General features: G+C 43.7%; 1 protein-coding gene across 1 annotated transcript; it reads left to right on the top strand.

Annotated features, from left to right (window-relative positions):
• Positions 1–728: 728 nt before the first annotated feature.
• OTULINL (OTU deubiquitinase with linear linkage specificity like) lies at positions 729–25,386 on the top strand. Its single transcript, XM_079144583.1, has 8 exons — positions 729–891; positions 17,860–18,019; positions 18,107–18,138; positions 18,241–18,332; positions 19,369–19,518; positions 22,066–22,194; positions 23,445–23,714; positions 24,452–25,386. Exons 1-8 carry the CDS (start codon positions 828–830, stop codon positions 24,623–24,625), a joined length of 1,071 nt encoding a protein of 356 aa, XP_079000709.1. The 5' UTR covers positions 729–827; the 3' UTR covers positions 24,626–25,386.
• Positions 25,387–26,413: the final 1,027 nt, after the last annotated feature.

Below are 26,413 nucleotides of genomic sequence, written 5' to 3'. Positions count from 1 at the left end.
CAGGATTTTCATTTTCTTCCTTTTTCTTTTGAAAAAAGGTTCCATCGGATTAGGAAATCCGGAGCAATGAGCCTTGTGTCTTTTTATTGTTGCATGGTTCATTTTTACTGCTTGCTACTCCCATATTTTTTTCCTTTCCATAAACCACTTAAATAAGAGGGACCAGTTTGGTCAACAAGGCACTTACTCTGCTCCTAAAGTAAACTGTGAGTTCTAAGTAGTTTAAGCCTGGTCTGCTGACCAAGGGGAAAGAAAGATCATTTTCTTTTCCCTTAGCTTTGCCTATCTAGTGGACCGGGCCCTGTGCGGGCAGCTCCGTCTGGATTCCAGTCTCGGGAGGGCCGGGACGACCGGCTTTAGCACACGGGCCAAGGAAAGGGGCTCACTCGCTATTTTGCCCTGGTCCCTCTCCCCCATCGGGCGCCATCGGTCAACTTGCTTCCCACTCCATGGACTTGTGAAATAAAGCGCCAGGGAGGCCACGGGATCCACTCCTGTGAAACCGCCAGGGTGTTGCCCCAAGAGCAAGCTTCGCGGGCCCAGCCTGGACGCCACCAGCACCCTCTGACCCATCCCCGAGCATTAGACGTCCCTGCGCAGCTCAGGCTTGCGACCCCGACGGCGCGCGGAGGCCCCGCCCCCAGCCCTAGCCTCGGCCTCTGATTGGTCGCTTGGAGCGTCAGTCAGTGCCCGGGGCGGGAGCACAGACGGCCGTCGCCGCCCCGCGCCTCCCGCGCCGCCTGCAGCCCGGGAGCGAGCCCCGGCGCCCGTGGGCGGCCCCGCGTCTGACCGAACCTCCGGCCCACGCCGCGCAGCGCGCGGCCGGCATGGCAGCGCCGAGAAGCCCCTCGCGGGCGCGGGAGCGGGCGCGGATTCGCGCTCCCGCCGCAGGTGGTCCAGGGGCCTGGCGGGGCGCGGGGCGCGGCGCGGGCGGGGGCCCCGGGCAGCTTCCGCTGACCTGGTGCCACCCCGAGAGGGTGGAGGTCCCCGGAGCCTGGGAGCCCGCGTGAGCCCCAGAGCCGGTGGGGAGGGCGGGCGCACCTGGGCTCGGGCGGGCACCCCACCTGCAGGACTGCAGCTGCTGTCCGACGGGGGTCACTCCGAGTGCCCCTCGGGGGCAGAGGTGATTGGGGCGCCTGCCCAGGACGGGTGGCAGGTTCCTGCCAGGAGAAAGGCCGCGTCACTGCTGCGTGGGGGCCGGGTAGCAGCGGGTATCGGGTCCCGCGGGAGCAGCCCCGGGGCGCGTGGACCCGCGGGGCCCGGGTCCTCTCTGAGATCTCGGTTGTTGTAGGAGGGAAGTTGCCTGGTTTCGCGCCTTTCTGGCAGAGGATGTGGCCCACACCTTCGCAGCAATCAAGACTTGCTAAACAACAGAAAACTCGGGCTTTAAGAAAAAATTAGATTTCACCAAGGGCAAGAGCAGCAGCGCAGTATAGCAGCAGGTTGAGCCTGCAGGTCTGCTCCCTGGGCCCTGCCCGCTCTGAAGACCAGAGGTGAAGGGTGGCTACCATCCCATCCCTCGGCTGTGCCTTGCAATTGATTGCCAACTCCAAGGAAGATGGTCTTTGCTGCTTCTCGGTTTTGATGGTCCTGTTTCTGTATTTCTCTGGTGGCCGTGCCAGGAGTGTGAGCTCATTAGTGAATATGGGGAGTGTGCTCTTTCTTGGTCTGGGTTTCAGGTACCGCAGCGTTTATGGGAAGTTGGCAGGTGCTAATGTCCTTATTACTGCTGTTTAGTCCTGGCAGAGCTTTTAATTCGCTCAGCCAGCTGTTGGGGTAGTGGAAACAACACCATTCTGGGAATCAGAACATGAGGTCTGAACATCATTTTGGCCAAGAGTGTCTGGGTAGAAGTCACAACCACTCAGGACTTACACATCCTCATCCATAAAATGAGTGTTGGGCTAACTTATCCATACCCCTCCTAGTGTAGAATTCTGTGATTGATTTACCTCCTGCTCTCAGAAGCTCGGAGAATGAACTCATTTTTTAACCTTTCTGCACCTTGGGTCATTATAGAATTAGCCAAATATTTCCTGTGGGTGTATTCATTTGAACTTTTTATTATGTTATTTTTTTCTCTTCTCCCGCCTTAGTTTGGCAGAGAAAGGAACTTTGGAAGTGCAGGTAGAGGCACAGCTGGATAAAGCTGGTTTGGGAGGTGGTAAAATGCCTACTCTGGGCTTAACATAATTGCCAACAATTTTTCCTTTCTCTGCACCAAGTTCAAGGTATGCCAGTGCTGTGAGCCTAGGAAGTCTTTCCTCTGCACCAGCTCATGGGGTCTGCAGTTAGTGTGGAGCAGAGGAAGAATGTGATTGAAGAATTAGTTTATGGGAAATTTTTTTCTCCAAAACAATATGATTCTAAGGATCAGATTATGGGAAATTTTTTTTTCTCTAAATTCTGAGAAAACTTAGTAGCATAGTTTCTCTTCTGGTAGATTAGCAAAAAAAAAAAAAAAAAACCAAAAAACAAAAAACAAAACCCAGTAGTTTTAATATCAGTCGCACAAGCTAGGATGGAGACCTTTTTTTTTTTTAATCTACCCCTAACCATTTTGGTATGAGAGAGATGTAGATTTGCTTTTAAGATAACAGCAAGTAATACCAAGTAACACTTGACAATAAAACAAATGGACAACCACAAAGGAAAACCCACAGAGCATGTAGGGATAGAAAGAGGTCCATTGTCATTTTCACTCTTGTTAAAAATGTTTTGATATTGAGAATCATGGATTAAACATTTGTGTACCATATCACTGGGAAGTCACTGTCAGAATCAGAATATTGGACAAGGAAGAGACTGAAGGTCATTTAGTGCAGTGCCTCAAAACCCAGAGAAGACACCATCAGCTATCAGGAAGGTGAGGAGATATGGGAAGATTCTGGAATTAATCCATAGTTCTCAGGACCCTTGGTAAACCTGTGTTTGAGGAGGGAATGTAAGCAGCCCACACTCATCCTCAGTCTTCTTGCTTCAGGTTCATTAACTATCCTAAGTGATTCAGGCCCTGCTATCGTTCTCCCCACCACTGTTCATCTGAGTGGCAGTGGTCATGTTTTTGACCATATTATAAGGAACCAGCAGACTCCTTGATGGTCCTCAGAGGTTGGGGTTTAGAGAAAGGAACGTTCAGTGTGGAATGTGGGACCTATCAACCAGCTGTATACTCTCCAGCTGTATTCAGAACAGTTCTGTTTTTTGTTTGTTTTGTTTCTGTTCTAGGTGAGATTTTGTTTGGGGGAAAGGGTCTAATGCTAAACCAAAGGTTTTCAAATAATGGTAATGGCCAACATTGTTTAATGCTTGTGTCTTAGTACGCTTATTACGTGTGAAGTTGTTCTGATTGTTCATGACCCGTAGTAAGCACTCCAGTGTTAGCTGCTGCTGTTAGAATTGCTGTCATTTCCTTATACTTTGAGGTTGCTGCTATGTTTATCCACATTTTAAGAAACTGAGTTATGCTGGGTGTGGTGGTGCATACTTGAAATCCCAGCGATTTGGGAGGCTGAGGCAAGAGGTTTGCAAGATCAAGGCCAGCCTCAGCAACTTATGCCCTAAGCATAAGCAATTTAGTGAGACCCAACTCATAATGAAAAGAATAAAACAGCTGTGTATATAACTCAGTGGAAAAATGCCCTTGGGTTAAATCTCCACTACAAAAAAAAAAAAAAAAAAAAAAAAGAAGGAGAAGAAGAAAAAGATAGTTATGCACAAACTTGTACAAGGTCACCCACCTCCTTCCTAAGGTTTCCTGCCAGTTAAAAGGTTTGTTCATTATCGTGGGTTCCATTATTCCAAAGTCCTTCAGGGATGACTGATTTTATGAAGCAGATGTTTCTGGCCCACCATAAGCAGTCTCTGGCCTGTTCCCATGGGTAATCAGAGGTAGTCGCTAGGCACGCAGGTGAGTTTACCTGGTGAGCACTTCTGTGTTCATAGGGCGAGAAGGCAAATGGGAAGTTATTAACCCAGCAGCTGGCTGGGCATGAGGAGGGAGTGTGGGGCATCCACTCCCCCATCAATGTGGGCTGCCAAAGGTGTGTAGAGAATGGGAGCTGGTTCTTGAACGAGTACCAGGAAGGCCTTTGCTCTGAAGGAGCTGAACACACGTGTACAGGCACACACATGGACTGCTTAAAATTAAAGGGTCCCGTAGTTGATATTTTTTTTTGCTACTCATTTGCCCTACTTTTATATATCTAGTCTTACATTTCTGTGAGATGAATAAATATCTAATAAAATGTATCTTTTTGATACCATGTGTCTTTCTAGGTAGAAGTTCTTGATGAGTACAGGTCTTAACTTGAAAATGACCTTTTACCTGGTTTAGAACCCAAGGTAGACTTAGGTTCATCAGGGAAGTTTCTCTGGCTCCCTAGGGTGGCTGAGCACCTTCCTGTGTGCCTGCCTGTTGCACACACAGTGCACAGGCAGTGGTCATTTGAGTTTGCTTGATGGCACTGAGCACAGAGACACTGATCCTTGGTAGTCTTATCTAATCTTTGCAACCATCACTGCATGACACTCAGAACTGTTGTGTATGTACTCAACGTTTCCAGCTTACAGTGGTGACCAGGATTCAGACCCCTGGCCTGGGCCTCAACTAATGACAGATCTTTTACCAACCACCTGCCTGCTTCTGTCTCCTGCAACACTTCTGGCTTCTACCTGAGAGCACTCCATAATTCTCAAAGTTACTTCTGCACATTGAAGATGCTCTGGATAAAAGTTGGGTTGTCATTTTTACACCATTGGTGTTTGAGGTAACTCTCACAGGCCTGGAGAACAGGAGAAGGGATATTATAAGAAAGTTTTCGTTGCCGAGTGAAGCTTCCTGTATTCATGGGGTTCCTTCTGTGTGGCTATTAAAGTCTCTCCTTAACTTTCAGAGCAGTTGTTGCTCTAGTATGTTTGACCCGCAGATCCTTCTTTTCTCGCTTCTTCGTGTTCTCTGATGAATGTTGTTACTTAGTAAGACAATCCGTTTTCAGAATTGAGGTCAAGTGCACATTGATCTGATCTGTAATTAATTTAAGGGAAGAACTGTTAAATGTTTCTTCACAAGAATTCAGGAGAGAAGTTTTTCTATGTGTTCTCACTTTTCCAATAACCTTTTCTGTTCTACGTATATTACCTTTTAACTTTCCCATTTAATTGGAGCCAGAATGGACAGGTGGTATCATGTTTAAATTAAGATGATGATAAAATGTTTATGTTCATTTCTAGGAGACGAAAGACTATTGTCTGTTAGTATTGTTGCTGGGATTCCTCGGAAATAAAAATATCAGCAACTGTAGCACATAAAATGCTGTGCTTAATAAATCTATAAATTCAGAATTTCATAGCAAATCTTTTGTTGTTGCTTCAACCTTGTAACTGTGAAATTGAGTCTGTAGAATTGTTGATGAGTAGGCATAGTAATTTAAAAAACCTCATTATTTCGGTCTTCTCTCGCTCAGTTACCAGTTTTCAGTGGACCTTAGGGTTAGTCTATCAGAGGGAGTAATGACGTAAATGGAAGTCAGTTTCTCAAGAGTGTCTCCCCCAATTCAGGGAGAATGGAACCTCATTCAGAGTCAAGGGTTGACTGTTAAAAAAAAAAAAAAAGCATATCACCCTCTTGTTCCCATCATGATTTAGATAAGCACCTGTCCACTCTAGGTTGCGGACAGTTTCAGTGGGGGCAAACCAGTTCCCAAAAGCACAGGCATGGACATGGTGTGGAGCTGGTGGTGGCTCTTCATTGGAGGGCATGCTGTGAACGGTTTATGTTTGTCCTCCAAGTCAGGGCATAGCATTTAGCCTTCCAAGTTGAAGAAAAGTGAACTAAATTTGTATTCGCTTGGTAATGAGCCTCGGTCCCTGGGTGGCAGGATGATGCCTGGCACACCAAGGCTGTTCTGTGCTCTGTCGCAAGGCCTCAATTTGCTGTGAGCTGTCTAAAATTAAAGGAAAATGGAGTGTTTCTGAGTCGACCCCTTGCATGGGGTACAAGTGAGCAGGACGGCTGCTAGGAAAGGGGAAGTAGGAGAGATGACTCACTGGTTCCAGTGCAGGCCCCCATCTAGATATGAAGTGCTGGAAGCACGATGTGGGTGACAGCATGGCTGTTTGTTATTTTACTTGGCATTTGCAGAATGAACTTAGCGTTCGGTTTGTAGTTGAGGAGTAGGCTTGCCACTCAGCTTGAGATGGAAACATAGTTGACATTAATATAAATGTTGGTTTGTACCTGGGACAGATCAAGACTTGAAATCTGAAGATAAAAATCACTTTAAGAGAATTTGCTTGATCAGTTTTCCATGGTATATTCATTCATTTTGTTTTATAAATATCTGTTCAGTTTTGGGTCCTTAGTTTTTTTTTTTTTTTTTTTTTTTTTTTTTTTTTGCGGTGCTGGGGATTGAACCCAGGGCCTTGTGCTTGGGAGGCAGGCACTCTACCAACTGAGCTATATCCCCAGCCCCTGGGTCCTTAGTTGATTGTCACAGTGGAGGACTCAGATAGCCTTTACTTGTCTTTTCCTATTCCTGCGTTTTCTCCCATATGTACCTCACTGATTCATTCATTCAAAATTTGGAGCCTGCGACATGTAGGTTCAGTTCTCCCCCCGCCCCCATTCCCCATCCTTCTTTTCCTTCTTTTCCTCTTGCTTTTAGAAACTGGTCACTTCCATGGAAACCCCATGCTTTCAGGCCAACAGGTTCCGTAGCTCTGCAGAACCAAGCTTGAACGTCTAAGGAGCAGAGCGTTCGCTGGTGTCTCGTCTGTCTAGGCCATCTTCCCTGTGGTGCTAGCCTCGAGTAAAGTTTCGAGTTAGTTGAACCTCAGTGATCTCTCACAGTTGTTCAGTGCTGGCGCGTGTGCCCCAGCGTGACTGCTCCTCCACGTAACTCTGAAACCATTAAAATAAAGAGACCCGTAGAGAAGTGAGGGAGGTGGTGGCTAATGGCCTGGCCGCCTTATGTTTTTTCATAGGGGAGGAAGTTAACGTCCAGAGTCACCAGCTCCCTAGGTCAAGACTTTGAGTTCCCTCCTCATTGCACTACCTTGAAACTGTCCCACCAGGTGGCCACTTCACATTCTCGCTTCCTGCTCTGTGTCTGTGTGGTGTGATTAAGGGAAGAGAGAACACTGGTGGTTTGCTGTTTCTGACATGCACATTAAAAACTGGGCAGGACTACCCAGGTAGAGGCATTAGTTAGGTCCAGGTGGGTGGAGTGACAGAACAACCTCCCATGGAAGAATAAGTCCGTTTTTCTCACTGCAGAGCTCAGAGGTCCCCAGGGCTGGGACGGGTTCCTTGGTGTCCAGGGCTCAGTCTCCTTCCACTTCGTGTCTCCACTGTGCGTCCTTGCCCATAGTCACTTTTTGGTCCAAGACAGCTGCTGGGGCATCAGTCATCATGCTTATGTTCCAGCTATAAGGGAGGAACAAGGGCGAGGAATTTGCCTCTCTTGATGAACACTTCTGAAAATCACATGCCTACTTCTCGGCCAGATTTTATGTCCACAGGCATACGCAGCACCCAGTGAGGATGGAATGGCCCTTTATTCTGAGCAGCCCTGGGCCTGACTGAAATTCAGAGTTCTGTCTGTACAAAAGGACGAGAGGACAGACCCTGGTGCAAGCTGGCAGTCTGCCACAAAGACACAGGAGGGATCCTGACTCCATGGATTTGTTCATTAACTGTCTTCTCTGTGCCGAGGCATGGAGAAGGCAGAGAGAAAACAGACACAGTCCAGTCCTTAAGGCATTTGCCATCTACACAGGGAGACAGGCAAGCACAAACATAATTGTATAAACTGAGACAAGTGCTGAAAGAGGACAGTGTGTGCTTGGAAAGAGGAAAACAGGGATTTGCTCCGGCCCGGGGGGTTAGGAATGGATCAGGGCAGTGACATTTGAGCTGAGAGCAGGAGGAGGCGTGAACTAGACCATGAGTAGAGGGAATAATGTTCCAGACAGAGGAACAGCACAGGAAAAGCCAGGCAGGAGGCGAGCGTGAGCTCTGGGGGGGCTGAAGGTGGAGAGGGAGGGAGGGAGGCCTCCGACTGAAGAGGGCCGTGGACAGGTGACACTCTCCAAGCTTACCTGGTGCTGAGGATGTTCCTGGGTTATGGGATTCTCAGTGCTAAAACTGAGGAGAGTCCCAGGCAAACCATGAATCGGCCACACTCCTTGGAGGCCCCTTGAGTGATCAGGTTTCTTTCCTCATGATTAATTTCAGAGAAGTTCCATTTTAGATAGGCACAGCTCCTTGCCAGAGAAAACAATTGACTAATTAAAGTAGCCCCTCGCATGGCCAAAGGGAAAAGGGGCACAAGACAGAAGCAGTGCTTACTTGTAGCTGGGCTACTTGACCTGTGAGCTAGATTTTTCTTTATCTGGTTTGGTTTCTTCTAATGATGAAATTATTTGGAGATTAATTGACATCTGGTGATGTATTTGAGGTAACAGAAGGCCAGGGATAGGGAAACCCTGGCTCTGCCTATAGCATCTTCTCAACACTGGTAATACATTGAACTTACTGGGAACTTAAGAGACAGACGACTGGGCCTGGCTCAGTAAATCAGAAAATCCACGGGAGGAGCCATGTGATTCTCTGTCTCATAACAGTGTCTCTCAGACATCAGTATGCCTACAGCTCACCTCGGATCCTGAGAGAATGCAGAGGTGCCTTTGGAGGGGCCTGAGAATCTGTATTTCTAAACATCCTGCTGTGATATTGATGTTGCTGCACCATAGACTTTGAGTAACAGTGCTCTATGATGTACAGTGAGTTTGTTTTTGAATGTTCACGGATTTCTTTTTAGGGAAGCAGATTTGTAGGCCTGTGTAGAGGTAGATGGGTCCACGAAAGGAAAGGGAGGTGGCCAAGGAGCCTTGTGTGTGTGCTCCCAACAGAAACATCACTCTGAACTCCAGTGAGGGCAGATCCGAGCTTCTGCCTGGGTCCCAGGGGTATCTTGTGAGGGGTAACTGGTGAATCTTGGTGTGTAGCACTGACTGGCACTGATATTCTTGGTCACTGAAGAACCAGCTCCTGAGGCCTCTGGCTCAGAGGGTATGGCAGATGATGTACTGTTCTTTACCTTTCTCTTATCTTGTCTAGGGGCCCTTACACTTCACTTCAGTGGCTGCCAGGATGCGGGTCTTTCCTACAATAAGAAAAGCTATGGAAAGATTTTTAAAATAGGAGATGATACATCCATTGAATGTTAAAAAAAAAAAAATACCAAACCACTCTAACTAGAGTAGAAAACAGAATTAGGGAAGGGAAGCCCAACAATAAGGATTAGTAACCATTAGCAACAGTACCCTAATGACTCTGGGTAATGTGAAAATTACCACTATGACAAAAGCGAAATAAACATACCTTTAGTCAACATGTTCATCAGTGATTTGTGTCAGAACTTAGAAGTCTGACGGCAAAGATCAGAGCTGTGAGAAGATGCCACAAAAGCCCTTGCAGGTCAGTGAGCCCTGTCCAGTCAGGGGAAATCGAGGGATAAATGCGAGGCCCTAATCCTTATGGTGGGGCTAGATGTGTGCACCGAAATGACACATGTGATCTGGATAGCCCTTGCTGCCCTTCCCGTCCCTGAGGAAAGGTGGGCACAGGAGTCAGAGATGAAACTAATTTTGATAAGTCAGCTTAATGAGATAGAACGCACACATCCTGGTCATGTGGCCAGACAGGCTTGCTAGGCAGACCTATGCTGAACTCCCCGCTAGGAGGCCAGGCCTCCTCTCAAGGAGAGGGCAGGCCCCAGCTTTCCATTTTTGTAGGGAGGTTCAGGGAGGAGAGAAGGGACTGAGAGAGCAGTTCCGGGATATTGTTCAGAACCTGCCAGTCACATAGGTCTCTGGCCCATAGGAAGGACTGGAATGAGAAAGGGAGGCATGGGGAGGCCACGGCCTGACCTCCAGGAGAGTCCTTTCCCTGGGAAGCTAGAGAATGGTAGGTGAAAGCTCCGACCCGCTCTCCCCTTCAGAAGGTGGACTCAGGCCCACGTCCAGCGGACTCTGGACAGCAGGTGCGTTGTGAGTGGCTGGCCTCTTGGTTTTTTGTTTGCCGCTGTGTAATACTAATCCTAGGCTGCAGCAATTTGAATCTAGAACTGGATTCAGCAAGCACATAGGCCAAATCTGGCCTGATGTTTGTTTTTATATGGCCTATGACCTAAGAATGTTTTATATTTTTATGTGGTTGGGAAAATCCAAAGAGGAATACCATTTTCTGACATGGATTATCAGGGGAAAGTAGTGATGCTGCTAGTGAGAGGGCACTGCCCATCTGTCAGAAGGTGGGGTTCAAGTTCAAACTTCCACTGGTTTTCTCTGGACTTCATTCTGTTCACCTCAAAAACAAAGCCTGCCTGTGACAGCTCCTCAGATGCCCGGATCCACCATGGTTTCCTGTCTGGGATGTGAGCTCTTCCTGCTGCTCACGCTCCTACTTCCTCCAGGGGACTCTTACTGGAGTTGAGCCACGCTGGTACCTGCCACTTGGTGGATCCCTTCCTCATTGATAACTGATCTCGTACTTGTTGGTTTTAACACTTTATTGAGTGGAAGGACTGCCCTTCTTAAATGAACAGAATTCGTAACTGAAATACAAAAGTTATAGAAAGTCTGTTGACCTCACCCTTTCAAACATTAGGGTTTTTTTTCTAACCATAAATCTCCAAAACTGTGATGAAACTCTTGCCTTTATGAAGTTCAAAAAAGTTAGAAGATTCAACATTTGCCTAAAGGTGTTTGTGGGCTCATAGGGAAATAGACAAGAATACGAGGAATAGACCTACGTAGTGTGGACAGAGAGCTGAGGGTGCATTGGGGGAGGATCAGGTCTGCAAGGGGCTGGGTGGGATCAAGGCTTGGAAATCAAGTGGCATTCCAGCTTCATCATCCCAAAGAAGCCTACCATTCCGTGAAAGATATAAAAGGTTGTCCCCGGAAGAAGAACCAGACTTGTTCTTCATAACCCCAAGCAATAATGGTGCAGGTTGTGCTTAGTTTTGATCACAGTATCCTTTCTCTGAAAACCCAGCAGGGTATTTACATGCTCTTCAGATGAAGCCTCAGCACCTTGACTGGGATCTACACCTGCTGATCAAGCAAGGCCTGGCAGCTCTAGCCTCCCTTTGCCTTCCTTGCCTTGAGAGCTCCTGTCCAGCTCAGCTCAGTCTCACCTTCTAGGGAGTCCTTCCTCAACCTGGCCCAGGTCAGGTCCCCATGTTATGTCGCTTGTCGAACTGCGTTCCTTACCCTGGAGGTCACCTCAGTGGTGCTCTTTTCCTTGAAGAAGGTCCTTCTGTGAGTCCGTGCCAGAGTCCAGTCTTATTACATTCATGATTGTAGTGTCAGCGGTTGGCACAGTGCCTGGCCTGCAGGGTGAGCCTAATCTATGTCCATAGAATAAAGGTGGACTTTGATCAATAAAGAGAAATATTCTAGAAAAGGAAATGGACTCTTCCACCAGAGGGAATGAGTTCCCAGCTACCAGGTACCTAAGCACTGGTTGGGTGACAGATGGTGGAAGACTGTAGTAGGAACCCAGCCAAATAGTTTACATTCGAATAGTGATTTTTTAATTTAATTTTGTTTCATCACCGTGTTGGCCATTGGGGTGACTTCTTGTCATGGAGGCCAAGTGATTTGTCTGAGGTCCTGAAACCAGAAAATGTGAGATTTTTTAAAAAAATTTTTTAGTTGTAGTTGAACCTAGTGCCTCACATGTGCTAGGCAAGTGCCCTCTGCCAAGCCAAAACACCAGCCCCTCAAATGTGAGTTTTTTTTTACACTTTCTACAAAATCAGTGTCTCTCCCCAGCCAGGGAGGCCTGTATGGTTAGATAAAGTGGTCCTGAACTTCTTGGAGAAGGAATGACAGCTTGCACTTTGATGGTAGCCTGCGTCACCTGCAACTTTTGCATTTTTATCATTGGGTGGGCTTTAAAAACCCCACACACAAGTAAAAAATTCAACTTGCCTTTAAAAGATAGGTACCCTTTAACACTCCTACAAGTGTGCCCAGTAAAATGAAGACAACTCTGGCTTATGGTGTTATTAAAAGCATACACACAAAATCCTGTCGTGTTAGGCAGGAAGCAGTTTCCTGTTGTACTGTAGGAGCCCTGGGTGAGATGGGCACCATCTCTGGAGATTGTGCTAACAGCCTGAGTCGGTCGCATGGCAGGCTGGAGTTGAATGTCTTACTGGGCACGACAGTCAAGACAAAAAACTTCCACTTGATGTTTCTCTTCCTCTTTGATACTGACCTTGTAGTTGGTTTCAGTACTTTGGAAGGACTTCCTTTCTTAATTGAACAGAATTAATGACTGTAATATAAAAGCTATAGAAAGTCTTCTACCCTCACCATTTCAAACATTAGGAGGGGTTTTTTTTTCTTCCTAACTATACTGTGTCATTGAAGCAGATAGAAATACCTTTTGTTCGTTACATGTAGTGTTTTTATCTGAAAAATTTTAAACAAGGAGATTTTACCATATGTCTGTTCCTTCACTTCCTCTCATGTCTACATGAGGTTGCCTTTTCCACCCTTCTTGCTCAGGCTTGATGTCCTCCTTCCTGGCCGCCTTAATAGTCCTTGATAGACTATTTTGGCTTAGGAGGAAGTCCCTGGGCTGGAAGCGGCTGATGGTGTCGACAATGTAGGAAGGAAGCGCCTTGGTACTGCGTGTTGTGCCCTGAATTGGATTGGAAGGGAAGTAGATGGGGTTGAAGATGGCGTGGCAACTGATGAGGAAGTAGAGGGAAAGAATGAGCAGCCTTGGAAGTTTCAGAGGCAAACCCAGTGCTGCTGAGTGTCCTTGATCAAGATGTGACATCCTCGCCACTGGGAGCCTACAGCCCTGGGTAGAACTGCTGATCGCTTCTTTTCTGGCTCTTCAGCATCTTTTAGTTTTGTTTTCAGGGTTTAGTTCTTTTTTCTTTTAACTGGTTTCCTGTTGTACTGTTTGGATCACTCCGATGATGTTATATGTTGTTGCAAATTGGAAAAAAATGATGTAGAATTTTATCACAAAAAGTAGTGCCTTCTTAAAGTTGTTCTCAGTGGTCTTCTCTGCCATACATAGTTGGAGTGAGCACAGATCAGCTTTTAGTTTGAGATAGTCACACTTGGTTTTAGGAGGTCCTGGTATAATTTCTCAGGCATATCTTAACGACGGGAGCGTTGATTCTTCTGATTGTGTGGGCTGGGGTCTTGGCATGCTTTGATGCCAGTGGCTAGAGGAGGCACAAGATGTGGTTAAGCTGTTTCCCAATGGAACAGAAATACAGTCATTGTATTTTTGACTCATTTATATGTAGATGCATTTCAGCCACCACCCAAGTGGTTCCGTGCAAGAGGATTAAAAAGGAATTTCATTTTTTTGTGTGTCTCTTGACAGACACCAAAAAGGATCAACTCGGTAATTCCTGGCAACACCTCTCTTTTGTGCCTCCTCTTGCAACCCACACTTCCTAAAGATTCTTCTCTGCCCTGACTTGCTCCACCCACCTCCCTTCTGTTCTTTCCATTACCAGGGTGACTGAGCATGCAGAAGTGGAACTCTCTTCCTACTTCACCAAGTCCCAGTTGCCAAGCGCCAGGACCTCCTTAGACGATTGCGCACTTCTTCTGGGTCAGGGTTTAGGTTGCTGGGCTGGTGATGGCCGAATTCTCCTTAGCAGGAAGGGGGTCTGTCTGACCATTCTAATGTGCAAAATGTTCTCTCAGTCAGCTGTATTTGGGAAAATGAGGTTCCTCTCAGAAGATCGCCTGAACTGTCATCATGATACTGTTTTGCAAATTGTCAGTAGGATGTTTCCTTCTCTTTTTTGATTTTTAAAAAAAATTTCTTTTGAAAGCATCTTAATTCTCTTTGCCGCACCGAACCTGACTTGAAGGTTTACTCAGCTCCATAGTTGGTAGTACAGCAAAGTCTAAGGCAGGCGTCTTCTCACATTGCATCTGTCCTGTCTTTGGGGTCTAGCTCTACCCCTTACTGGCTGAGTCCTCTCAGCAATTATTTAATCTTGTTCTCCCTAAGATTTGTCTCCACTGTAAAGGCGGTTCAGGTAATGAGTAAAAATAATAATTAGTGTGTATTTGGTACTTAATAATGTGAAAGATGTTGAGCTAAGCACTTTCCCTGGCCTTTCCTTTGAACCCTGCAGCAGTGCTGAGAGGTGAGTGCTCCATGCTCCCTGTACTGTGATGTGGTGACGGTGACAAGTTCACCTGCGGGGCTAGGGAAGAACAGGGGTACTTTGGATTCAACAGAGGGGCGTGAAGGGAGGTGTTTGAGTCAGCTTTTTCACTGCTGTGACTAAAGGATCTGACCAGCACAACTGCAGAGGAGGAAGTTTATGTGGGGGCTCATGGTTTCAGAGGTCTCAATCCGTAGACAGCAGGCTCCATTCCTCCTGGCTCAGGGTGAGGCAGAACGTCATGGCTGAGGAGTGTGGCGGAGGGAGGCAGCTCACGTGCTGATCAGGAAGCAGAGAGAGTCTCCACTCTCCAGATACACAATATACACCCCATTTCCATGCCCCCAGTGAAGCATCTCCTCCAGTCACACCTCACCTGCCTCCAGTCACCACTCATTAATCCCATCAGGGGTTAACTCACTGATTAGGTGAAGACTATAGCCCAGTCTTTTCTCCAAACCTTGCATTGTCTTTCATGTGAGCTTTTGAGAGGTACCATGTCTAAACCATAACAGGAGGGGATGGGGGATGGGGTAAGAAGGATAGTAGAATGAATTGGACACTATTACTGTATGCACATATGTGATTACATGACCCATGTAATTCTACATCCTGTGCGACTAGAAGAATGAGAAGTCATATTCCATTTGTGTATGCTGTGTCAAAATGTATTCTACTGTCACATGTAACTAATTAGAACAAATTTTTTTTTAAAAAAAGAGCATTGAGCACTCCCTTTGTACCATGCTTTCTTATGTTATCTTCATTCCTAGGGTTAGAGATTGAAAGGTAGGGAGGTGAAGTTGTTTTTCTCACCCTTCTGTGGGCAGGACCAACTTGGTAACTGTCCCATCAGAATCCCAGGTCTCCTTACTGTAAGGTGCACAGCGTGGCTCAGAGGAATATGAGATAAGCCCTATAAAATGCTTAGCACAGGGCTGGCACGTAGCAGTTCAAACTATAAACATTTTAGTTACTAGTGAAACCACACTTTTTCCTGCTAAAACATGGCATTTCCTCTCCTTAGAAACCCCACTTCTGGTAACATCAGCAAACAGCTCGTACAGGTCCTATACGTGGTTATGTATGACCATGACCCAGTCACTGATGACTACGAGTCCTACAAAGTCCCCTTCCTCCTGCCTCCAGATGGTTCCCTGGTGCCCACACCAACATCCCATTTCTACCTTCCCTGGCCCTTCTTGGCTTGAGTTATTTGAACAAAAATGTGGGTATACTGAGTAGAGGGAGTACAGGCTTATATTCTAGGGTTGTTTTCTGGTAAGTTGATCATATCACTTATTTTGGGGTATGTAGATAGGGTTTGAGGAGGAGGATGTAGACTTGGGAGTGTGCGTGTGTGTATATGTATGTGTGTGTGCAGAGAGATACTGAAAGAGAGCATGGGGTGCGAGCAGGGACAGCCATCATCTACAGCGGGTCCCCGTGGAGCCTGGGTAGCTGCAGGAGAGGCCTTATGCTCAGGAGATGTGCCCTGAGGGGCTGGGCGGTACCCCGAATGAATGCAGCTGGTCAGATGATCTGTGACAAATGCAGTCTGTGCCCATTGTGGGTGCAGCAGCCAGGCCTTCACACTGCACGCCCTCCACATGCACACACGGAAGAGCGCTACCCTGCGGCTCATGGCAGATGCTCTGAGCAGCCCCTTTAGGGAAGAAGAAAGGTGAATGGCCAGTACACGGGAGAATCCCAATCTTGTGAATTTACAGAAACAGCCTGAATAAGAAATTCTAACCAGAGCTGGGGCTGAGGGAGAGAGGTGCTTTCACACGTGTGCTGGGAGTGCTGGTAATTGGCAGAATTGTTTTGGAAGGCAGCTACTGTCAAAGCCAACAATGTGCACGCCCTTTGACCTGGCTTTTCCTCTCCTTGAAATTATACTTTTAAAAAAAGTGAACTCGACTCCTGGAGGACTGTGGAGAAGAATGTTTACCACAGCATTGTTTGTAGAAGTGGGAAGTGGGGACATTTGTTAGTAAGCTGTAACTTCCATGCAGGACCATCTATGCAGAAGTATCATGCATTCACTGGGAAGCGTGATGTAGACCTGTATGTACTGGTAGGAAAAGTGCCTGACTTTATTTATAGTGAGAAAAATATAAGTTATGTGCAACGTCCCACCTCAGTGATGTTTACAGCTGCAATTATTACCTAGACACAATTCTAGTTCTCCATGGATTTAAGGATGTATGAAAAGTGTTTGCATGTGTTAGAATTTTCAAAGTTTAGGAAACTGTTCCAATTAATAAAAATCTCTAAATGCAGTATAGCCTTATGTTTTTTTTTGTTTTGTTTTGTTTTGCTGTGCTGGGTATTGAACCTAGGGTCTTGTGCTTGACAGGCAAGCACTCCATGAACTGAACTATATCCCCAATCCCAGCCTTATGTTTTTAAACACAAAATGTTTGACTAAATTTCTAGGTGGCAGTAAATACAACAATGATTTGTAAAGCTAATTAACTCTTCTAAATAGGTACTTGTTTGAAAATGTGGTTTTAAGCAACTAGAAATATATATTTTTTAATTTGCTGGTAAATTATTTATTGAGTGTGCAAATGTCCAGATGATCAAAAATACCAAAATTGGGGCTGGGGAGATAGCTCAGTTGGTAGAGTGCTTGCCTTGTAAGAACAAGGCCCTGGGTTCAATCCCCAGCACTGGAAAAAAAAAAAAAAAAAAAAAAAAAAAAATTGTAGATTCCATATTGAAAAGTGTTTCACTAGTTGATCACTGGAATTTTAGTAAATTAGTGCTGTGGAGGAAATTATTTCACAACAAACCCCAGGAGGTTTGGCCATTATTCAAAGTCCTCTTCCTCATTCATACTCAGCATTTTACGTGCTCACACAGAATAGAACTAGGAATCTACTGAACACAGCAAAATGTTGCAAGTATACCATTTGAGTCTGTAGGCCTGCTTTCCCTCTTGTCAAATCAGAAATCATGGTGTTATATCATAAGCAGCACATTTGGAGCCATCTCATGACTCTTCTTTTTCGTGGTTCACCTTCTGGAAGTGATGTCTGTGTTCCTGCTATTTTGTGCTACTAAGGCGAGATGCCATATATCACAGCCTATAATGAATTAAAAACATAGTATTGGGTAGACTTGGATCCCTAGAGGCCAACTGGATTGATTGCCTGTACTGCACCTGGGGCCGATTTGAATCCCCGTAATTGTTCATGGATTCAGATATTCAACAAGAACCAAGTGTGTGTCAGGCACTGTGCTGGTGCTTAAGTATTTCATTTCAGCAGGATCAGTATTTTCTCCCTTATTTACAATCAAGTAAATGAGGATAAGGGGAGTCAGGTTGCCACAGTTACATGGCTAAATAAAATTGTATAAGCAAGTTTTTAATTCAGAATTGTAAAGCCTATGCTCTTAATGTTCAATATCAGTCTTTAATTTTGTGGGACAAATAAGTTCTTATATATGACACTGATTATGAGAGAAATAGGTGTTTATTTTTGGATTGAATTTTTAAATAAAAATATTCATGTAAATCAAAGATTGACACTTTGTAGCAAAATTGTGTGTGTGTAAACATATTTTTTCCTTAAAGCTGATGTGTAATTGTGATGTGCTTTTTTTTCTTTTTTTTTAATAGGAAGTGACCAAGTTCACTCCTGGACACTAGTTACAAGCCAAGTCCTAGATACTGCCTGGAGAATGGCAAAGGGCTCTGTGATGTTGGCAGTTTCACTGCTGGGGGCCACCGTCTGCTATTTCAGAAGGCTGCATTTATATTTAGAGCACTGGCTGAAATGGTAGGTCATGGTGTCATTTTTAAAGTTCAAAAATATCTCACTATTCAAAGCACGATTTTGACATTATTTTTCCCTTTTATCTTTCAGGTGGATTGGATATCTGCAGAGAAAATTCAAAAGTAAATATTTGTATGCAAATGTTTATTTTTTAAGGTGCAGAGAAGGCTCACGAAGGGAGGGGAATGGGAAAATTAACTGCCCTTTATTTTGATTTGGTCCAGGAAACCTCAGCGTGGAGGCGGAAGTTGATTTACTCAGTTATTGTGCAAGAGAATGGAAAGGAGAAACACCCCGTGCCAAACTGATGAGGAAGGTGTGTCTGTTTACAGAGGTTATGGAAGACAGACTGTCAAAATCAGAAAACATTCCATTCTGCTTTACTAAACCCAGAGATCAACCAATACTAAATGGAATGCAAATAACAATTGTGGCTCTTAAGTCAGAAGTCACACAGCTACTACACGTTGGCATTAGGCCTTTAACATAAAAATCTGTGCCTTTTAGGACTTGGGTAAATCAGGTTGTGATTTCAGAAAGCCTGTGAGCACCTCTCCATTGTCAGGTCTCTCCTGGCCCGCCTACTAAATGTCTGCATGTGCAGTGGAGTGTCTTCCTGAAAGGAATCAGCACCCTGACATCAATATTTTGAGGTGCTTTAGAATTTTCCATTGAATTAATCTTGGCAAATATTCCCAACAATGCTGTCCAATCATGTCACTAGCAAAAGCAAAAAAAAAAAAAAAAAAAAGGAGGGAGGGGTACATTTAAAGTACATTTTGTATGGTCTTAAAAGCATGCGGTGGGCTGGGGAGCTAGCTCAGCTGGTAGAGTGCTTGCCTCACAAGCACAAGGCCCTGAGTTCTATCCCCAGTACTGCAAAAAAAAAGCATGCGGTAATTTTCTTTGTGATTAGGTTAGCCCAAAATGACCTGCCCTAGACTTCCAGGATTTGTCATCTAGAACAGACCCTAACACACGAGTCATTTTAAAATTAAATTATATACAATATACAATCATAATTTTATCATTGTTTCTGCTGTCCACTTTAACTGGGAGGAATACCTCACTGAAAATAATACTTTTTCAGTGTGTTCACTGAATTCACTTTTTTTCTTTTTGGTATTGGGTATTGAACCCAGGGGCCATGTTACCATTGAGCTACATCTCCAGCCCATTTTTATTTTTTATTTTGAGATGAGGTCTCTCTAACTTTTGGCAGCTGGCCTCAAATGGAATTATCCTGCCTCAGCCTCGGGGACCATAGGTGTGCCCCTCTGCACCCAGCTAAATTCACTGTCTTTATTCTGTTTTCCAGTGTCATTGAAGCATTTTTCTTTCTGTGCTAATAGGCTTATGAGGAGCTCTTTTGGAGGCACCATATTAAATGTGTTCGACAAGTAAAAAGAGATAATTATGATGCTCTGAGATCAGTGTTATTTCAGATATTTAGCCAAGGCCTCTCTTTTCCATCCTGGATGAAAGAAAAAGATATTGTTAAGGTATGTCTTCACACTGGGGACCCGGGGATGTCATGTGGACAGTAACTACAACTCAGAAACTCCTAGGCTTCTCAGGGTGGCTTTGTACTCAGAGCATCATGAAATCGAAGGAACTTGGAGAAGCCATTTAACCCAATCCTCTATCTCTTAGGTAGTTTGAAAATAAACCATCTCAGAAAGATAGTCATATTCAATTTTGTTCGTTGTTTTAGTTGTAGATGGACTCAATACCTTTATTTTATTTATTTTTATGTGGTGCTGAGGATCAAACCCAGTGCCTCACCACTGAGCTACAATCCCAGCCCCTATTCATTTGTTTTTAAGACCCCTGTCTTTTCTTGAGAAAATTTGTCCTTTGCAAGTAAGGTGATCTAGTAAAATCCACTTTTTACTCTGCAGCTAAGTGAGTTTTAACAAATGCAAGTAGTGTGTTGCCACCACTCCACAGATTGTCTTGTATACCTTTGAAGTCACTTTCCTTTCCTGCTCCAGCACCTGGCAACCTCTAATCTGTTTTCTAATCTCTTACAGTCTTGTCTTCCCCAGCCTGTCATGTGAATGGAACCCTCTAGTGTGTGGCGTTTTGAATCTGACTTCTTTCCCGTAGCAGAATCATTTGTAGTTCATCCACGTTGTTCTGTGAACTTGCAGTTCCTCCCTTCTCCTTGTGGAGTGGTGTTCCTTTTTGTGAATGTTACACGGTTTGTTTATCCATTCACCTATTGGAAGACACCTGGGTTTCCGGTGCTTGACAACTATGATTAAAGCTGTTTTTAATCTTCTTATACAGGATTTTTATGAACACCTGTTTACATTTCTTTGGGGAAAATATCTAGAAGTTAGATTGCCAGGTGGTTTTGGTAGGTATATGTTTGAGTTTATAAGAAATTACAAAACCCTTTTCCCAGGCACCTTGGTTATTTTTCACTCGCACCAGCACCATGTGAGTTCCACTTGCTCCCATTGCACCAGCACTTGGTATTGTGAGTTGTTTGGGCTTTAGCCCTTCTAATAGGTATGCACTGCTACCATTGTACTTTCAGTTTGCATTCCCTCGTGAGTAGTGATAGTGGGCATCTCTCGTGTCCCTATTTGCTCTTCATATTATCTTCTTGGAAAAGTGTCTTTTTAAATTTTTGGATCATTTTTAGTTGGGTTGTTTTCTTGTTAAGTTTTGAGAATTCTTTATATTTTCTGAGTAGCTGCACTTTATGAGGTATGTGATTTGCAGATGTTTTCTCCCATTCTGTGGCTTGTTTTATTGTTTTCTTAATGGTTTATGTCAGTATATTCTTTCTTTTTAATTTTTAGTTGTAGGTGGTCACTGTACCTTTATTTTTATGTGGTGCTGAGGATTGAACCCAGGGCCTCACACATGCTAGGCAAACACTCTACCACTGAGCCACAACCCCAGCCCCTATGTCAGTATATTCTTAATGAACAACTGAATTTTTATTTTTAATGCACTGTGCCTAACCTAGGATAGAGAAGCAAAGAAACATGAAGTTTGTGAGGTAGATGTCTAGCTGTCTAGATGTCTGTATAGATATCTATCTAGATACCTAGATCTCTCTCTCCCTCTTTCTTCTTCTCATATACACACATACAAGTTTGTACTCTTTATTTAACATCTTTTATCTAAACTTCTTTTTAAATTCTGTTTTATGCAGCAAATATTTCTCAGGTATGTATTGTGCTTGCCCTGCTGCTAGTTACTAAGAACAAAGAATATGACAGGGACCCTGGGTTCAACAAATTGAGGCAGGTGGGAAAATGTATTGGATGACTAAAGGGGTAGATTCTTACATACACCATGGTCTTATATAATCCCATCAAGAGCCTGTAAAATGGACAGTGTTATCTTTACTTTATAGTGGAGGATGAGGCTAAATAATCCATGCTGGTTCAGTCAGCTCTTAACTGCTGAATGATAGCCAGGTTTGAAGTGCAGACTGCATCCTTATTTAATTCACCTATTCCCTGTTGTATGACTAACATCATTTGGTTAAAAATAGTTTCTTTCATTCTTCTTCTTTCTTTTCTTTTCTTCTTTTTTGGCAGTACTGGGGACCTAAATCCAGGAGATCTCTGCCACTAAACTACATCCCCAGCCCTTTTTAATTTTATATGGAGACAGGGTCTTGCTAAGATGCTGAGACGCACCTTGAACTTGTGATGCTTCTGCCTCAGCCTTCTGAGTCACTGGGATGACAGGCATTTGCCACTGCACCCAGCTAAAAATAGTTTCTAAAATAGTTTCCAACATCTAGGAAGTATGGTATTTTATCTAAAAAATTTTGTTTCTATGGACATAATCCTATATTTAGGTTTTTATCCATTGTGAAATGATTAAGCAAAATTATAATCTAAAAATCACTTAATTCATAAAATTTTTAAAAAGATGACTGTATGCTTTTTCTTAACTGTTATTGCTGTCTTTTAAACTGAAGATTGCTAAATAAGATAAGATTATGTGCCGTGACATATTCCAGCTTGCGTATATTAAATGTTGGGGTACTAATTGTTGATATCTACTTCCTTTTCAAGCTTCCTGAAAAACTGCTGTTTTCACAAGGCTGTAATTGGATCCAGCAGTACAGTTTTGGTCCTGAGAAGTATACAGGTTCAAACGTGTTTGGAAAATTACGTAAATGTGTGGAATTATTGAAAATGCAGGTGAGCGTTTGGTGGGGCAAACGCTAGGAAAAAAACATATTTCCTAAATGTAACCAGCTTTTTCTAATGTCAGGCATGTTACTTTATGTTAGGGAAATAATAGGTGCAAACAGAAATGTTCCTTTTAGTAACTGATAATTTCCATTCTAACTCTTCTTTCTCCCTTTAATTAATAAACAAGAGAAGTGTTCTGTATGATAATTAGGCCTGTTATAAGACAGTGCTGGCCTGGAAACCTGACCAATTCCATACCTTTGTTTACCTAGAAAACTGTGGTGCAAGTTCCCGATGAGGTTCTCCAAGTTCCTTCTGGAATGCACCCTATTAAAACTTGGGAGGGCACAAATGCAGTAATGTAACTAATGGTTATTCCTGCCTTTTAATAAGGGTGCAGCTTTTGGGTGATTGGAGTGAATACTTAGCCTACCACTTACTAGCTAGGTTATTTTGGGAAATACTTTGGCCTTTCTGAGCCAGTTTTCTTATCTGTATAAAAGATAAATATGAATACTATATACCCTATAGATTATTATGTTCGGTTGATAGAGGAAGAGTGCTTTGAGCTGTGCCTGGTGCATGGTGAGCGTGAAAGAGTGTTCTTTGCTGGAGGAATGTTTTTTGGATAACCCAGCTATCTTGAGCAGTTTTAGAGAACTGACTTGCTTAGTACTTGACCTAGTAAGTGGTGTTTTTTTTTTTAAATATTTAAACTAGTTTATTATTACAAGATTTGTATGTGTGTGTGTTACAGCTCAGGCTGCTATAACAAAATACCATAAACTGGATGGCTTAAACAGCAAGCATTTATTTCTTGCAGTTCTGGAGGTGGAAGTCAGATCAGGGTGCTAGCAGGGAGCAGGCCCCCTTCCTTTTTCACGGATATCTTCTTGCACGTCCTCACATGGCAGGAGAACTAGCTAGCGTCTGGCCTCTTATCAGGGCACAAGCCCGTTCGCGAGGGCTCCCCCGTGTGAGCTAACTGCCATCCTAAGCCTCACCTCCTAGTGTTATCGTGAGGTTTCTCCTTTTCGGTGTATGGATTCCGGAGGGTGGGCACAAACATTCAGGCAATTGCCATATGCTTATAGTTTAAAAAAAAAGACAGCACCAAAAGATACGAAGTGACATGCTAAAGGTCTACTTTCATTTGTTAATCTTTGGCTTATTTTATCAATACTTAGAAAACTGTGTAATGGTGTATGCCTTCACGTTTACCCTTCTAAATTTCGCTTTTACATCTGTATTTTTAGTGGACTGAATTTAGTGGAATTAAAGATCATCACAGGAGAGGAAGTATGTGTAACATCCTTTTTTCTGATGTCATTCTGGAACATAAACTTTATGAAGCTTTAAAGTTCATTATGCTGTATCAAGTCACTGAAGTTTATGAACAAATGAAGACTAACAAGATCATTCCCAGTCTTTTTAGACTCCTGTTTTCCAGGGAGACGTCATCCGATCCTTTGAGCTTTATGATGAATCACCTGAATTCTGTAGGTGACACGTGTGGATTAGAGCAGGTAAATGGGGAAGAAGAACCACGCGTTTGGTTAAGGATGATAGGGCCGCACTCGATCGCGCGGGCCTGTGGGGTTCACTTTCAGCAGCAGTGCAGAGGTGGTTTGTTGATGCTATTTCTCCAGATGAGGAAAAGAAGAGTAATCAACCTTGTCGCTGTGTGCTTGTTGCCCCATGTGTCCGCAGACCCTTGGCTAGCGAGTGCCAGTTCTGCTTTTGCTGACCACTCACACTGGCACAGGTTCTCCCACACAGAGGGGAGAAGAGGTCCAGTTGGAAAATGAGATAGCTTCAGGAAAGCATTTGGTTACCTATTTTGGATGAATAGAAATCATTAAAATGTTTAAATCCAGAATTTTTTTTCCTTGGGGATTTGCTTTCCTAGAAGGTAAATCAAGTTATCTGACATTTTTAGACAAATTGATTTGGAATGAGATCGAGCTGGTTGGAAAAGGGTGTAATTTCTAATTGTGAACATTTCTTTCTTTTTCAAGTTCTTTTCTGAAGGCTTTTTCCCGCGATTTCTTCATACTAGTCTAGAGGGATGTTCCTACGCTGCTCCCCTTCCTTGCACACAATGGGCATTTGTTCCTAAGTCTCTGCCCACTCAGTGGTTGATGGGTGGGTCTGTAAACAAGTAGGTTATTTTATAACTTGCAGAACACTCCCCCCAACATGGTGGGAGGCAGGAATTTGAAAATTTGTATTTGTGACCTCTCTTTTTTTATCTCATCCCCAGATTGATATGTTTATACTTGGATACTCCCTTGAAGTAAAGATAAAAGTGTTCCGACTGTTCAAGTTTAACTCCAGAGACTTTGCAGTCTGCTATCCAGAGGAGCCTCTCAGGGAGTGGCCAGAGATCTCCCTGCTGACCGAGAACGACCGCCACTATCACATTCCCGTCTTTTAAGTCTGCTGTGGGCTGGACGCTGGCTCTTGCCAAAGACCACGGTCACACTTACAAGTAAAGTATTTCTTGAAAACCAAAGCTAGTGTTTCAGTTGTGGAAGGAACCAGGACCTTTTTCTCTGGAGCTACGGGTGCACTGGGTGGAGGGTGGTTTTCCTTTATTTTTCAGTGATTTCCTCTGAAACGGCTGCACTGATTTATTTGGCGGTTGGTGGTTTGACCTTGTTTGTAAGAGGTCTGGCCACTTCCCACAATGGCAGGCCTTTAAGACACAAGGAAATTTTGTATGGACAGCAGGAAAAAAGTGAGAAGAAAAAAAGTATGGAAAAGCTGCTGACCTGGAAAGACTTCCTTCATCTCTGACCTTGGTGTTATTAAGACTCTCATCCTGGGCTGGTTCAAGGTCAATCATAAACATGACCTTATGTTGGACGCCTCACCTTTAGGGGAATATTTGTTGTATATTAATTTTCTAGGACCATTTGATTAACATTAAAATTATGTGTATATGTATATGTTTATGTAAACACAAATGTATACACTTTACATCTACACACATTTGACACATACCCACAAATAACCACTACTTTGTAATATTGTACAATTTGTTTTATATCTTTGACATTTTTTTTTGTTACTATTGTATCTGAACGGCTTAATTGGTTTTATTTTGATAAAAATGATAAATTCTATAGATTAAGGCAACTGAATGATAATTACTGAACTGTCACAAAAATATTAAACTGTGGTATATTTAGCTTATCTTTACATGTGTCATCTTTAATGACTGGAAACTCATGTGGTAGGTTGAATAATGTCCCAGACACACAGATATTTGCATCCTAATCCCAGAACCTGGGATTATGTTGGGTTAAGTGGCAAAGGAGAATTAAGGTTGTAATTGGAACTAAGATACTAACCCATTGACTTTGAAAGGGGAAGATTATTCTGGATTCTCCAGGTGGGCCTGGTATAATTGAAAAGGTCCTTAAGAGTGGAAGAGGGAATCTGAAGAGTGTTAAAGTCAGAGGAGAATGTGAAGAAGAGTCAGAGAGATACACATTGCTGATTTTGGAGATGTAGGAAGGGGACATGAGTCAAGGAGTGCCAAGGGCCTTGGGAGCTAGAAAAGACCAGGAGATGGAATCTTTCCTAGAACTTCCAGAAGGAGCACAGCCCTGCCAGCACCTTGATTTCAACCCAGCAAGACCCAGGTCAGATGAAATCTGCAGAACTGTAAGGTAACAGCTTCAAGTGTAAGCCACTGAATATGATATGATGTGTTACAGGAGCAAGAGAAGACGAGTGTTCTCAGGTTAACTACTTTTTATTTTATTTTGAAAGTACTTTTCTAGACCTTTTGAAAATCTTTATCTTGGAGATGACTTGCTCATCTGTTTTGAATTTCAATAAATTCAAAATAATTTCTAAAATCTTGTAATGACATGCACTTCCAAGTCACAAATTCCTTTATAACAAATAAGTGACTTACTTAACAATGTGTTTGGCACTAACATTCTACCATGTGTTTATTTTGCTTCTTGAGTAAATAAAAAAGGTATGTTAAATGCTGAGGCATTTGAAATTAATATCCACATTCTTCTGCAATGGAGATGATCAACTATATGTACTACATAAGCAGGTTGTCCAAAAATGCTCCTGTCATTTGGTTTTCTGGTTGAAAATTAATAAAGTCAGATCAAGGGGCTTTGTGTTACCTTGTTAGCAACTCAGGAGTTCTGACTTAACTTCTACAGCCCCTTTCTGCCTGAATATGTCTGCGGTTTTG

Source organism: Sciurus vulgaris, assembly GCF_902686455.1.
Source record: "Sciurus vulgaris genome assembly, chromosome: 6".
In the NCBI taxonomy this organism is placed as follows: domain Eukaryota; kingdom Metazoa; phylum Chordata; class Mammalia; order Rodentia; family Sciuridae; genus Sciurus; species Sciurus vulgaris.
Note: the sequence above shows the minus strand (reverse complement) of the source record. Positions and strands in the feature narration are given on the sequence as shown.

Bases quoted from the DNA above. Each gene is read 5' to 3' on its own strand.
- OTULINL (XM_079144583.1), top strand. From the start codon at position 828: ATGGCAGCGCCGAGAAGCCCCTCGCGGGCGCGGGAGCGGGCGCGGATT. The intron at 18,020-18,106 runs GTAGGTCATGGT...TTTATCTTTCAG, and splicing joins TTAGAGCACTGGCTGAAATG to GTGGATTGGATATCTGCAGA. The intron at 22,195-23,444 runs GTGAGCGTTTGG...CTGTATTTTTAG, and splicing joins TGGAATTATTGAAAATGCAG to TGGACTGAATTTAGTGGAAT.